Source organism: Arvicanthis niloticus, chromosome 8 (genome assembly GCF_011762505.2).
Source record: "Arvicanthis niloticus isolate mArvNil1 chromosome 8, mArvNil1.pat.X, whole genome shotgun sequence".
Taxonomy (NCBI): Eukaryota; Metazoa; Chordata; class Mammalia; order Rodentia; family Muridae; genus Arvicanthis; species Arvicanthis niloticus.
Genome location: NC_047665.1, coordinates 75,886,766 through 75,903,007, shown reverse-complemented (window position 1 = coordinate 75,903,007; position 16,242 = coordinate 75,886,766). Strand labels below are relative to the sequence as shown.

Below are 16,242 nucleotides of genomic sequence, written 5' to 3'. Positions count from 1 at the left end.
TTACTTTCTCTTTTAAACAGTTTTGCTTTTTTTTTCTTCTCTGATATATTACATCCTGACTGCAGTTTCCCCTCTATCCTCTCCTCCAGTCTCCCACCACCAACTCCCGCTCCCCGAGATCAAGATCTCTTCCTCCTCCTCTTTTTCTCTTCAGAAAAGGGCAGGCCTCTCAGAGATATCAACCAAACATGGCAGATCAAGTTGCAGTAAGACTAAGCACCTCTCTTCCAACCTCAAGGATGAGGACAAGCCAACCTAAGTAGGATGAAAGGAGTCCCAAAAGCAGGCAAAGGAGTCAGAGACAACCTTACTTCCACTGTAACAAGCCCCAAAAGTACACCAAGCTACAAACCTTAACATATATACAGAGAACCTAGGTCAGACCCTTACATGATTGTTGATTTAGTCTCTATAAACCCTTATGAGCCTTGGTTAGTTGATTCCATGAGCCATATTCTTGTGATGGTCTTGATCTCTCTGGCTCCTACAATCCTTCTACTCCCTCTTCCACAGGATTCCCCTAATTAGCTCAAACAAATGTTTGGATGTGGGTCTCTGCGTCTGCCCCCATATCAGTTATTGGATGAAGCCTCTCTAATGACAATTATGCTAGGCTCTGGTCTATGAGTATAGTACAGTATCATTAGGAATCATTTCACTGACATTTATTTTTTGCTAGTCCTGTTTGGCTCTATCCCACATCTCTGGGCTATCCATCCTCTGGTCCCTGATTCTTAACCTTGAAGATTAAGGTGTCTTACCCCAGCCACCACCCAGTGTGTTGCAATCTCTACAGCTAAGAGCAAAAGAAACCAAAGACACTTGTTCAGCAAGTGCTCTATCCACTGAGCCATCTCACCAGCCACAGATAGGAATGTTTCTAAAGGACAGTAGTCAAGTTTAAAGCAGAATATTGCAAGTAGAATTCAAAATGATGTTTCCCTTCTTCCTCGCTGCCAGCCATGTAAAAATGATGTTTCCCTTCTTCCTCGCTGCCAGCCATGTAAAACTGTGTTGCTGGCTGTTCATCTGCCCTGATCTCATTTGCTTCCTAGTTTATTTTCATAATCCCTGCCAAAATGACAGGAGAGAGAGAGAGAGAGAGAGAAAGAGAGAGAGAGAGAGAGAGAAGAGGAGATAGGAGAGCAGGGGGAGAAGACAGAGGAGGACAGGAGGAAGGAGAAAGAAGAGTCGGAGGAAAATAAATAAAAGTGTTATGCTTAGCAAGTTGGAAAAATTCTGATTCATTTTGAAGTCAGAGATCATACACACACACACACACACACACGAACACAAACACAGCTGGGCTTCATTTTTGAGTGAAAAATATGAAGTCAAATTCACAATATCTTATCAAAAAGAAAAAGGAAATATATAAATATCTAACTATGGCAATTCTGGTAATAGAAACAAATTTCAGTGGGTTACCACTTGTAGTTGATTTTTATATAAATTTGACAATATCGCAATCTATTAAAATCATGTGATATATGTGTATGCGTGTATATGTGTAAAGTGGGTATATTTGTGGATTTTGTGCATGCATGTGTCATCATGTGATATTCACAGGTAATTGTTTACAGAGCTCCCACAGGTGACAAAATCTTCAGACACTCAAATCCCTATGTACATAATCTAAGTATAATCTCCTGTATATTTTAAGTGACCTCAAGATTATAATGTATACTTTAAGAAATAATGACATGAAAAACATTCATACAAGTTCTGTGAAGATACAATTTGTTCCAAATATTTTCTATCAAGATTGATTGAATCCATTACTTTAAAACCTATGTCAATAGAGAGCCATCTGTATGTGTGTGTGAGTTACATATACATGATTGTATTATATATTCATATATTTTTATATATTCACCTAGGCACACCAAACTTCAGTGTTTGTGGTCTCAGACCATGGGTGGTAGTATAATCCTTTGTATTTATTCACACAAGGTGAAGGTAGTGATGTATTCCGTTGTAGGTACGCTGAATTTAGCATGCCAAGTATCTATCAAGGTAGAGTTAATTGAGTAGGCAGTCTGACATAAGTAGTCTGTACTTTGTGGGAAGTATTCATGTTGGACATAGCTTTTGAGTCACTTGTTTGTTGAAGTGTTCAATGGCATGGTATGCAATGAGCTTAAAAGTCAAGGATATAGGTGGTATTCATGGCTAATCCCATACTTAGAGGCAGACAGATGAACCAGAGCTAAAAAATGGGGGAATGTTTCTCTTGGAGGAGAAACAAGGGGAATGTGTCTCTCACAAGCCATGTAAATGGGTGTATCAAGAAGAGACGAGTTGCCTGTGCCATAGAATGACAAACAAACATTAAGTTCTCTGATGATTTTGGCAAGTGCCACCTTAGCAGAATGGAGAGAAATGAAGAAAAATAGCAAGATGAAGAGAGAGGATGGTGAACTTGCTTAGAGGTACAACTGTGAGGGGATGAGATGAAAGAGAGGCTATGAAGACAGGGATCAAGGAGAGAGTTAGCAAATGAGAGGTCCTAGATTACTGGATGCCTATGGAAGGACTTGCCTAGCCCACTCCACATGAGAAGAAATGCTCACTGCAGTGAACTGATAAAGAAAACACATAGCAAAGGACTTAACCTTTGCTCAAGGTCCAGGAAGTTCCTCCATTGGAAACAGAGAGGTAAACAGTAATTGAATGAAAAAGATGAAATTATTTCTACTTGTTTGCAATTGCTCAATGAAGAATGAGCTTTAAGTATCAGCTAGTGGTTCCAGTTTTCCTACTTTTCTGCGGAGCTTTCCAACCTCACCTCCCTTCTGGCACAGCCACAAGTTTAATGAACATATAAGTATCTCTTTGTGCCAGATGAAAATACATCTTTAAGGAAGTATTGGGTTTCTGTGAATGGAGATGACAGTTCAAACTTGAGTAGAAACTGGGCAGTTGTATCATCAATCACTGTGGCTGACAGGTTGGTCAGGAGAGCTGTCTGGGCTGGTGCTTTCTTCTTTTCCACCACCAGTTCAAGATGGCACACTTAAGACAAAGATGCTAAGAAGCATGGAAATAAATGCTAGTTTTACAGGGCACAGCAGTGAGAGTCTGAATCCCCATTGGTCCTAACAGTTGTCTTTGTTACTGAAAGGTAAAGATGGATAAGGAAACCAACACAAAAGCATTGATTAGATTTCTGTTTGACAAGGATTGCTCTTCAGCCCCAGTGGCTCCCAGATCACCTTAGATGATAGAAGTTGCTATTTACATGAGTATTTTTACTAAGGTAAAGCAAACGAAGCCGCTCCTTTACAGGCATACAACTAAATAGGAAAGATGAAATTTTAACTTCAGGGCAGCAAGAGTTATTTCTTTCAACAGTGTGTAAAACTGAAATACACACGAAGCTATAATAGCTACCCCTGAGGGTATTGGTGACCTTTGACGACACAAAGAAATTATTTATAGTGTGAAGCTATGTCTCTCCAGTATTACAAAGTAAATAGGAAATACGGTCTGGTTCACAAGCTGTACTTTTCACATGAGGATGAAGTCTTACAGAAAGAGTTTGGCTTTGCTTCCTCTGAGCCTTAAAGTAAGCAAACATTCAATAAATTAACAAAAATGTCAACCAGTTCTATGAAATAAAGACCAGGAAAAAGATATTAAAAATATAAAACTATCCTGAAATATGCATTTAGATCTCTCTTTGGGCATTTCAATTGTTTATAAAAATGATTTTTAAAAAATGACTTGTCTTCAGTATTACAGTAATGAATATTTACCAAAAGTAAAACATTCACCTGTTTGCCCAAGAAATAAATTTTTGGCACTTACCACTTACAAGAATCTGTTCAAGGAGAATTTGGGATTATCAGCCAGCAAATTATAACAGAGCAACTCTCTTCTGGCAGGGCTTAAATGCCTGTGGGAAGACTCGGACAATATATATAATACATGAGAAAGAGACAGTGTAATAGATAGTTATCCACACTAAATTAAAACAAAACAAAACAAATGACAGAAAAGAGGACTGAGAATTCTCTGGATGGGGAATATGATTTCAGGGTTAAAAGTAGTCAGATTTCTGATCCTAGGGTGGTATATGATTATGTGGCTCTCTATCTGGGAGGACAAAAGTCATAGCAGACCCACTGACCAAGAGTGTTCTAGGTGAGATGTTACCAGCATGGAGCCACTGGGCTAGAGAGTAGTGAGTAGAGAGGCTGTTAGGATAAAAGACAGATAAACTGGAAAGAGAGTAAGGAGGAGTCTATAAGAAGGCTTGGAGGATGGAGAAGGAAGAGGAGAATGGTGTAATAATATTATAATCTCAAAATTAAAAAATAATAATATAATGATAGAAAGTAGGAGAGACAATGGGCTTGGGTTGGAGTCAGACATGGCAACTTTTCTTTGAGTGATACCTAAAAATACTGACCAAGGTGGTAGTTTTGACTTGTGTTTAAAATGACCATCCTCATTATTTGCAGTAATTCAGATATACTGGTAAGAGGATGTCTTACAATTCAATCATATTCTGCTCCCCTGAAATTTATAAGAATGGAGTAACACGTATTTCTATTGCCATCATCATTCACAAACACAACTTCTTAAAGGCTCACTCCATTCTACAATATAAAAGAGCTCATCATCGCTCTAACAGCTAGCAAGAAGGTGAACAGATACAATCATCACCAATTCTTGAGTCTATCCCAGAGAATGATGAGGTGAGTTGCTACCTGCAGACTTGAACTAATAGATGGACAGATGAAAAGAATTTCTTTTTACTGAGTAGAGGACTTTTCTAGGAGTGTGCTGAGACAAGAGGACAGTATTTGATGAATTTCTGGAAGCCGCATTGAGGAAGTCAGAGAGTTAAAAACAACAAAAGTCACAGTCGCAAGGAACTCCCATTTCTGTTTTGCTTCTAGGAGACCGAACTGCTTCTCAGAATGAATACTGGAAAATATCAGAGAGATAAAAATGAGTTTAAAAGGATATATTTTATAAAAGTAAAACATAAGCTAAAAAGACTTGGGTTCTTCAACCTTAGCCAACCTGGAGAAAGGGAAGTAATCAACTACCAACCCCAACCCACCCCACATCCTGACCTTCCAAGAATGGAAAAGAGAGATGAGACATGGGAGAATCATAAGTGCTTCCCAAGTTCCCAGTGCAGATGCCCTGGGAGGATCAGACTGGATCAGCCCAGAGGTCTACTTCGGGCTGCACTAATTCTCACTACCTCCCTCCATGATAATGAAGGCCAATTTATTGGTATTCATTTTACCCAATGCATTCTATCTGCTTATCAAAAAAAAAAAAAAAAAAAAAAAAACAGAATCCCCACCCTCAAAAAATGGAAATACACAAACAGTGGCAATATAATTGAGAGAATCAGAACAAGTATTATAGCCAGACTCAGAGATGGCAGGCACACAAGATCTTCGGATCAAGAACTCATAACACTGAATTCCTAAAATAGGAAATAAATCTAAAATTCAGTTTTCTAGGCTTCTACTGTAGGTAACTACAAAAGTGAACTAATTTTAAAGTATGTTTAAAAATATGTGATTGAAAATTACTACAGAAAATAATGGCATTTAAAACAGGAAATCAAGACAGGAAATGCACAAAGCCAAAGTTGGCAATTTGAAATAAGATTGTTAGGCCCCTATCCAGAATAACTAAGGAACAAACAAAACTACAAGATTACTATGTTCATAAATGAAAGGGAAGCCATTGCTACAGATCCCCTGGACACTCATAGCATAAAAAAAGAAATTTTATGATTTTGAATTTATTTCAGGAATGTAGGGTTGCTTCAACATATGAAAATCAACAAGTATAATACACACATAAATATGAATGATAAATCACATGATTATATTGACAGATGCAGAAAATGGCCCACTCCATAATAAAAATCCAGACGATCATAGGAAAGTAAGGAACAGACTGCAGTATAACAAATGTACAACCAATAGTACACTAAGTGTGGGAAAGTGAACCACTTCTTCTAAATCCAAGAACATGAGAATTGTGCCACTGTCATTACCCTTATTTAATATGGTGCTCAAAGCCTTAACTAGAACAGTAAGACAAAAGTAAGAAAAGGAAGAATAAGAGATACTTGCAAATAAAAGTTGCACTGCACAAAATCAACACACCAACAATCAGTAGCTGTTCTCCATATCAATAGTGAACTTGGCAAGATAGAAGTCAGGAATGAATTCCCATTTATGATAGCTCAAAATATAAAAATAAAATACCTAGTCATAAACTTGGGCACTGAGGGGAGAGACTCTCCCCAGCTCATTCTCGTGGGTTTTCTAAAAGGAACACAGGAAATCTTCCCAAGAATTGATAAAGGGAATTACATGGAAATAAAAGCTTTTGCACAGAAAAACAAAACAAACCAAGAACAATAAACATCCACAAAGTGAAGAGATAGCTTTCCAAAACTGAGAAAAGCTTCGCCAACTGCCCACAAAACAGGAGATTAATGAACAAACTCAAAAGTGTTCACAAATTAAACACCAAACTCCACATCATCCATTCAATGAATGGGCAAATGAATTGAACAGACAATTCAAAAACACAGGAAATGCAAATGGCAAAAATAATAAGAAAAAGAAACAGTTCAAATCACATTTAACTACTGCTTTGAGATTCCTTCTTGCCAAAGCCAAAATGGCTAGCATTGAGAGCCTAAAGACCCATTTATGCTGGAAGGGTGAAGTAAAGAGGAAAGACTCTTAGACAGTGCTGGTTGGGAATGTATAATAAATGATAAAGCCTCAATGGAACTTACCATAGAGAATGCACAAGGTCCAGCTGTACCACCCTGGGCACATGCTCTAAGAACTCTACATCAGTGTACTCCAAAGATACCATTCATAAGATCTAACACCTGGACCCAGCCGATATGCCCATCCATAGATGAATGGATACAAAAAGGTGGTTGATATACACAATGGGGTTTTATTTAGTCACAAAGAAAAATAAAGTCGTGGCAGTTGAAGGAAAACAGATGTATCTAGAAATCATTATGTTAAACAAAATAAGATAGACTGAAAAAGTCAAGTGCCATTTGTTTTCTCTCATATATAAAATCTGAATTTCAATTATACACATCAAACACACACACACACACACAAACACACACAGACTTTGGGGGGATTTGATAGCCTGAATAAAAAGTACAAAAATCCTTGAATAAAACAATCTATCAAAGCTCAGAGGAGTATTTAGATTTGAACATATCAGTGTCTATTAGGGAAATTGAAATAACAACTGTAATATTCCAAAATTCAAAGCACCAGACCTATACAGTTTAGACTTATTCTACCAAGTATTTATGGAAGAATGCTTATAAATTTTCTATACTTTTCCAGAAGATAAAAACAGAAAGAATACTTTATAACTAACCTCAAAAGGTTGTATTAGTGTCCTAGGACTGAAAACAAAAGGACCCAAGAAAAAATAAACTACCAGTCAACATGTCTTATGAACATAAACACAAAATCCAGAAAATATTAGCAAATAAATAGTAGATAAAGAATTATTTTCTCATAAGTAAACAGACAACCTGCAAATGGGGTATTATTTCTTGCTTTAAATCAATAAGCTATCAAGGCATAAAAGACATGATGACTACTTAAATTCATTGATTGAATAAAGCCAAACTGAAAAGGTTGCATTTTATATTATTACCCTTTTATGACAATAAAAATACCAGTAACAGCCAGCACCTTGCATAGAGGGAAGGAATATGTAGAACACAGAAAATCTTTTAGAGCTATTAACTCTGTAAGACAGCCTAATTGTGGACACATACTGTTACATCTTTGGCAAAGTCTGTAGAATATACTAGAACCTGTCACTAACTCCTATCAAGTATGGGTTCTGGTGACGGTTTACATGTCATTATATCCCATTTTCTGGATCCTTCAACTCTCTTGTTCCCTCTCCTTTAAATGCTTTTTCTATAGTTTTTATGACATCTGACTTTTTTTTCCATCTTCACTGTCAACTGGCCTTAGTCAACAGTACCGTCATCACAGGGGACACAAAGAAGATGAAGACCTGAGAAATGCTAAGGGGTTAAAGCTATGTGATTTGGTGGTGGGATCAATATGATGTGAGAGATACGGATTTCTGGTGCATGTAGTCAAATGGATGATCAATGAGGTAGGAAACACTGGAGGTATTTCAGATTCTTGGAGGAGAGAAGGACCATGCCTTGCCTTTGGATATGTGGGACTTAAAACACTCTTAAGACATCTGTATTTATCATAGCCATGACCTCCTCTGACCTACTTTTCTTGGCATCCACTCTTACCCACTCTAGCCCGCCACCTCCTGTCTGTAATAGATCACTACTGTCCCTGGGTATAAGCTGTACACACGCTGTTTTTTTCAGAACTGTCAGCCACTATTCACCCTCATATGCACAAACACTCTTCCACAGGTTGATGGAACCCTATTCCAACTCAAACCAACATACAGACTCTTAGTACCCTACTCAGTTTTCCAGGCTGGGATTATTCATCCTCTCCTCATCATTTCCATGACATTTTATATATTGTTTCTATCTTGATACTTGCTAAAATGCCTTGTGTGGTTTTTAGATATTTACATTTACCTAGTTCATACAATTGAAATTCACTGAGTAGAACAAGACTTATTTGAATGCCTTCAATATAACGAGGTATCAATAAATGTGGATTGGATTGAACTACATACTTGGGTTTGTATTCAACAACATTGATAGAAGGAAGTTCAAAAGAAGGTGATGCTACAAAATCTGTAGATCACTTTTGCATGTACATTTTTTTTAAAAAAACATAATTCATTTTTCATACAGTTCTGGTATATGACACTTGGCATGTAGCCAAATCTGACATATATATATATATATATATATATATATATATATATATATATATATATATTTACTTGACACTAGAGACATAAAGCTAACCAGAACTATAAAGTCATGACTGAGAAGATACTCAACACTGTGGGAAAATTGAGACATGTGAACTGTCTTATCAAAAACTAGGTATTTACTCTTAAAAATCCTCAATATTATACCTTATTATTTAGAGGATGTTTGTCTACAGAAACACAGGAACATTCAGTTTATTTCAGCAGGAGTACTATCATGTTAAAGGAAATAATAAAAATTCAATTCAGCGGTCATCTTCCACATCTTTGTATCCACAGATAGGAACATGAATCAACCTAGGTTTTCACTCTCTGGTAGAAACTATGAGCATATCTCCACTTAACTAACTGGACAACTTCACTAATGTGTTCTGCCAAGTTTTCTAATGGCTCCTGGGATGGGTATATCTACACTTACCTGTGAAGGATAAGTGGAATTTTCACTCACATAGAAGGGAAACAACTCCAAACAGGAAAAACAGAAAAAATAGTACAGAGTCTTTAAAATACCTGGCCTGTTGGAGGATGTTATGCCCAGAGACAGGCAAGGATACTAACAGTGCTACCGTACTGTGAAGACCGTGAGTTTCACGCCAGGAAAATGTTAAGTTTTTCTATAGACAATGAGGCACCGTCTGGGATTATTAAGCATCATATAACCACATTTTGTCTAGGTTTTTGACAGCCAGAACCAAAAGCATCACAAAAGATGACTTCACAGAAAGTCAGGCTGGGCCTCCGCCAGCTAAATATCGACCTTTCTGCTCTTCACCAGCTGCTCCTTGTCATCCTCCAGCCACAGTTTTTATGCTAAATGGACTCATAGCCATAAATGAAAAATCTAGAGACTGTCCTCAGTCGAATGGATAATTGGATTTCTTTTTCCATTTTTTTTCAAAAAAAGAATATATCAAAACAAATTGATCTCTTCATATGTAGCGGAATATAAAAGATGATGCCTGCTTAATACAGAAAACGTGGAGGAAAAACTATGCACAAATTCTGCTGGAGGTGTCAGGAAGTATCCGGCATAATTCCTCTCCTGTTGAGCAGGCCTTACATCCAATTAGATAACTGTTGGTTATCACAGAGATATAAGTGACTATTTTACACTTAAGGTGATACGTTGACATGCTGGGCATTGTCGTGGCTTAGGGGCATTACTGATGGGTAGAGCTATTGATTCCTTTCTTCCCATAGCGGCTTTCATAGAACTTTCTGGATCTACAAAAATAGAGTTTACTTTGTGTTGGCTATCTATGGCTGACCCCAGAGCCTACCCCTAAGTGTGGTTAATATACCCAAGTGAGACTCCATTAAAGAAAATTAACTTTTCCTTTGATAGCAAATAACAGATTTAGATAGCTTTTTTGTTAGGAGTGGGAGAGTAGTTTAATGTGTGCTGTTTTCCTAATGCTGAGGAGAAAACTAAAGAACCAAATATGTGCAGGTGCTTTCTAGCATGCTTTCATTCAGTCTACAAACAGCACGAAAGAGCTTTCCAGTCCCCTGTGTACCAAAAACTTCTACACAGATCAGCAATAAGTTCCTAAGTCAGAATGGATTTTTCCCCCACAGGCATGAACGAATTCATACCAAGAAAGGTAACTTAAATAGATCTCTCATTTCCAGTCTGAAAGATGTAGATGACTTGGCAACCCTAGATGTTCTGGATGAGGTAAGATTTGAGTTTTATTAAATTTAAACAGTCTAATTTTTTATGAGATTTAAAATTATTTATTGTAGTTTATATGTATGAATGTTTTGTCTGCTGTATGTCTATGCACTGTGTGCATGGCTAGTGTCCAAGAAGGAGAGAAGAGGGCATGAGATCCCCTAGAAGTGGAGTTACAGATAATTGTGAGTTGGCATTTGAGTACTTGGAATGGAACCTGGGTCTGCTGAGAGACAAACAGTTACTCTAAACTCTGAGCCATCTCTCCGTTCCATCTATGTATTCTTTTTATTTAAAGAACTGATATATACAAATGGTTCTTTAAATATTATCTGTAATATTATACATGATATCTATATGTGTGTACACGTGTGTGTGCGTGCATGCATATGTCTCTGTATGGTATATGTTTCTTTCTGTGTATGCGCCTCTTTCTGGGTTTTTTGTTTTTTGTTTTGTTTTATTTTGGTTTTTTGTTTGTTTGTTTGTTTGTTTTTGAGGCATGGTCTCCTTATGTAGCCCTGGCTGCTTTGGAACTCACTGTAAAGCACAGGCTCTCCTCAAACTTGCATCAATCCTCCTATGTCTTTTCTCCCCATGTGCTGAGATTACAGACATGAGCCACTATGTCTGGCCCATGTCCTTCTTACAGGATATACAGAAGAATGGTATTCAAGGTGGGTCAGATTAAGAGTTCTTTAATTGCATGTAGTCAAGAGCAGCTCATGTTGAAAAGACTTTCAACCCTAGAGAAAGGCAGATTAGGATTTATAAAGCCGCAAACCAAATTACATAAACAGGGCTGAGCAACGCTTCAGTTTGTAAGGGATGTAGAGGTCAATGTGTGAAGGAAAAAGTGGGATGGAGATCTGTACCTTGATGCTGGTCTCCGAAGTCTGAGTCCCAGGATTTGTTCACATGACCCCATTGCCTCTCATCTCCCCACCCCCTCCTCAGTCTGTTTCTACATTAGTTGATGAAAATAATGGGCTTTCTGCGCCTGCAGGGGCTGCTAGAGGAGAAGGCTTGCTCGGCAGCATGTGCATAGGGGGAGGTTGGTTGAAGGATACAAAATGAAGTCAACTAAGCAAAATAAGATTACCTTGGTCAGTTCAGGTCATAGTTCATCTCTTCTTATCTCTCCTATCTTTAAAACATCACATTTCCACATATTTTCTGGCTTACTGTCATTTTTTTTAAATACTCAAATGACAAAGAAGTGAGGTCTCCAAAACTTGAGTTGTTAGGTGACAAACGTTTCTTCTCAGCCATTTCTGGGAGTCTCAAAAGTATGGTTCGCCAATTAGACAGTCTTCCCTTTATACCTAACATATAGCCTCTGTCTCCTTCCTCCACTGGCTCTCAGTGGTAGGACACAGAAGCCTCTTAGATACCAAAACGAGGCTGTTACCCGTGGTTCTCCTCACAAATCACAAAGCTCCTGTTCACACTTTGAGAACATTTCACTATGCTTGAAAATCCTCATTCTTGTTGCTTCAGAAACATTTCTGATACCTTGTGAAGACTGAGTTAAGGATGAGATCTCTGTCCGGTCTGGTCAACTATCCTTTAGTTGTTAATCCTTCTGATGAATGTCTGAACATGTTACTCAGAAAATCAACAAAAGCCAGAGACATTCTGAACAGAAGCAATCCGCTTAGTTTGAATCTGTACTGTCCCTTTGAGGTCTAGACTGTGCCACTATTGGGAGAGAATGGAAGTATTAAGAGATGGAACCTGGTGGGAAGTCTTAGTCCAATATGAGGCATGCCCTTGAAGGGGAATGTAGATACGTCCCTGGCCCCAATCTCCTTTTCTCTCTGTGATATGGGACACATGTTCCCACTGTGATGTACAGCCCCATCCAGGACCAAAAGCAAGGGAACAAATACCATTTTAAGACTACAAGACAATCCTATTCTTTTTATAAGTTGATTTATCTCAGGTCTTTGTGGAAAGATGACTAACACAGTCATTAAGGTGAATTCAGGATATCAAAACAACTTCCTCAAAATAACCCTCAGAATCATTACAGATCTTGAAATTCAATAGTACCTGTAAGGCAGCTATTGTTCTTGCCTTTCTGAATCATTTCTTACTAAATCTCCCAGTGCTGTGAAGGCTTAGGTTGAGAAGCGTAACTATTTCACCGACCATGCTGATGGCCTGAATATTAACATGGCACATCTGTTATCTGAGTTTCATATTTTGTTCTTTTTTAACTTAAGATCTTTTGCTTTTATTTTGTGTTGTGAACTTCCCATGATGATTGTGACACTGTTAAAATGGATGCATATAGTCATGTGATCAACTGGAAAGGTTACTTTCTGAATCTTTTACTTCACATACTCATATGTCTAAGCAGAAGGCACACCATCATTGAGTCACCTTGAATTGGAATAAAATCATACACAGTCTTCCTTTTCTTTCTTGTCTAGATTCCTTTTTATCTCATCTACCACATGGACCTATTTCCTTGAAGGTTAATAACAAGTAATTTAACATACTGTATGTAGATATAATATACACCATATAATGGGCAAAATATAGACCCTTTGTAAAATGTGCTTAAGATCGGCATTTCCAGAGGGCATGGCAATACACACTCTTAATGCCAGCATTTCAGAGCCAGAGGCTATAGGACTCCTATGAGGTCCAGGCTGGCCTTTCTGTATAATAAATTACAAGCCAACCAGGACTGCATCATGAGACCATATGTCAAAAAAAAATTAAAAATGATATTCTACTTTATCCTTCAAAACCATGTAAACCACCTGTAAAGTTAACTGGTTTGCAAGCATGATGGTATTTTGTTTGCTATTAGTATCTCTTTCTAAAGCTTAGTTGAGATTCCAGGTGTTTATATTAATTCCTGTGCAGCTTTTAAAGTACAGTTGAACACAAATGGCTTTGTTTCTTCTCCTCCCTTCTCCATGGATCCTCTTGACTCACTATCCTGTATGGTAGGACTGAAGGCCTTTGCCATCATACTTGAGTTATGAATGCTGTTTAAGAGAGGAAAATTGTTTTATCTTCCTGCAGAACACAGTGTCTGAACATCTTGAGAAGTGTTATTCCAGAGACCAGATCTATATCTATGTGGGAGATATTCTCATTGCGCTTAACCCTTTTCAGAGTCTGGGTATTTATTCTACAAAGGTATGTGTGTGGCTTACATTCTCTTTGTACAAATAACTCTAGTAGTCAGACTCTTAATTTAAATACCCGCAAATATATATATATATATATATATATATATATCAGCCCTTGGAGAAAACTGTTACAAATTGGTCATTGAAACATAGACATATTTGTAGGAAAAGTATATGAAATCAACGTTAGTATTATTTGTAGTCATTTTTCCAAAAAATATGTGTGAGATTGTGAATTACATACAGTTTTCCTGTAACAGCCTATTCCTAAATGATGCCTAAAAATGAGCATATTTAATGTCTGTCTCTGAACTGATCATTAGAGAGTCAAAATATAGCTACACCATTTATATAGAGGATATATAATGGCTGTAAAATTTGTTATTGTGATATTTTAAATTTCTCTTAACATGTTAATTGGTTCATTGCTATCATACAATGTACACTTTATGAGTAAAGGTATTTAATCATCAATTACTCAGCCACTAAAGCTTTAAATATAGAATTAAATAAGACCATTTTTCATTTTTAATTAGACCTATTGTCTTTTAGCTATCTATTCATTTTAAAACATTATTTAATATTGTACCCAATAGCTCATTTAAATGCCAATCTAAAATGTACAGGATAATAATATGCTTACCAGCATTGATCTAGGCTATAAAGAAAAGTTAGGCTTAGTAAAATTCTGTACCAATTAATGGTACAATTTCATACAAATTGAGTGATTTTTTTATAAATTAGAGAGGTAAAGAAAAGGTGTCAAAGCTGGGCAGTGGTGGCACATGCTTTTAATCCCAGCACTTGGGAGGCAGAGGCAGGTGGATTTCTGAGTTCGAGGCCAGCCTGGTCTACAGAGTGAGTTCCAGGACAGCCAGGGCTACACAGAGAAACTCTATCTTGAAAAACCAAAAAAAAAAAAAAAAGAAAAGAAAAGAAAAAAAGAAAAAAGAAAAAGAAAAGGTGTCACAAGTCAGACATTGTCAAATCCAAGAAGTAGTCAACAAAATAATTTCTGATTCTATTATTTGTAGTTTTTTTCGTGTAAACAAATAATCACATTTGAAGCCTTAAGCCTTACATGGGAAATAGCATGCAGAATCATTTAAGTGCCACCACTCTGTCACTCTGTCATTTCATGTTATAACCTATGTATGAGCTAGTTCATACACACACACATAAACTTTGTATGTTTTGTGCATATATATACATATATACATACATATTACAACATACATACATACATACATGAAGAACATTATGTGAATAATGTTTTGCTCTGGTAGATTTTATTTATCTTTGGCTTCCAATACTAGAACTTTTCATGTAAATAATTTATAAAAACAGAAACAAGTCAAAAAGGCTCTATAAGATTTATCTACTTTAACTACAGCTTTCTAAGTTGTATATTGGAGCAAAGAGAACTGCCAACCCACCTCACATTTTTGCGATGGCTGATTTGGGATACCAGTCTATGGTCACATATAATGCAGACCAGGTAAGGCAGGCTTTCCCACATCCCTTACTTCATTGATAGCCACTGAGTTTCCTAGAGGTGCCGTCCTCTCATGGCTTCCTTTCCCTCCTGTGCAGTGCATCGTTATTTCTGGAGAAAGTGGTGCTGGCAAGACAGAGAGTGCTCATCTTCTGGTTCAACACCTCACTGTGCTTGGAAAGGTAGAATTATTTATTTCCTGTCATAATAGAAATTTTTGTGTTTCAAATAACTAATTATATTAGTAATCACTAATTCCCATGCTCGATAATACTTGCAAATGATGAAACATGATTGCTACCATTTGAGTTTTAAAATATATCAAACAGTGGTGGGAGGGATCTGAGTAGGTAAGAGCATATTCCCTAAGCCTCAGGTGTGGGAGGGTTTTGTAGAGGTATCCACTGGGACTGTGTTCTACAACTCTGTGTTTTGATTGATTGTGGTTTTCTTTCATGGTCTCTATCTGGTACAAAGAGGAGTTTCCTTGGTGAAGGGTGAGTGCCACACTTATCTGTGAGTACAAGGACAAAAGTTTTTATAATGTTTTAGAGATTATGCTGGTTTAGTAACTTAGTGATTGTAGATTCTCCTCCAATTACAATGTCTTCATTAGCACTGGGTAGTTACGTTTCCAGAAACAGGCATGGTTTTCTCTTCTGTTGAGTGAGTCTGAAGTGCAATTAAAAATGTGTTGCTTGCCACTACTGGACCCTTAGGCTATCCTTCTGTGCTGATTATTGATGTGGTTCACAGGCATCATGTCTAGGTAGGTCTGTTGGCTGTTTCCTTCCTTTGGAAGCTTTCATAGGTTCCTCTGGTACAATGAAAGCTAGTCCTCAGAGAAGGTGTGCTTAAATCACTATCAGTTCAGAGGTCTCTGGGGTCTGTGTCTCAAGTGAGTGATGTCTTCAGCAATACAGACCATACACCTCTGGGGGGAAAATCAAAGGTAACAGCCAGGGGCTGGATGCTTTGGGGATCTCCTGAAC

General features: G+C 37.4%; 1 protein-coding gene across 1 annotated transcript in view; it reads left to right on the top strand.

The window, feature by feature from the left end:
* Positions 1-16,242, top strand: part of Myo3a (myosin IIIA) — a 186,567-nt gene that overhangs the window by 53,138 nt on the left and 117,187 nt on the right. Inside the window, exons 9-12 of the mRNA XM_034510582.2 lie at positions 10,507-10,606; positions 13,646-13,762; positions 15,149-15,253; positions 15,349-15,432. Coding sequence (XP_034366473.2) covers positions 10,507-10,606; positions 13,646-13,762; positions 15,149-15,253; positions 15,349-15,432 — 406 coding nt within the window. The remainder of the gene's footprint in view (positions 1-10,506; positions 10,607-13,645; positions 13,763-15,148; positions 15,254-15,348; positions 15,433-16,242) is intronic.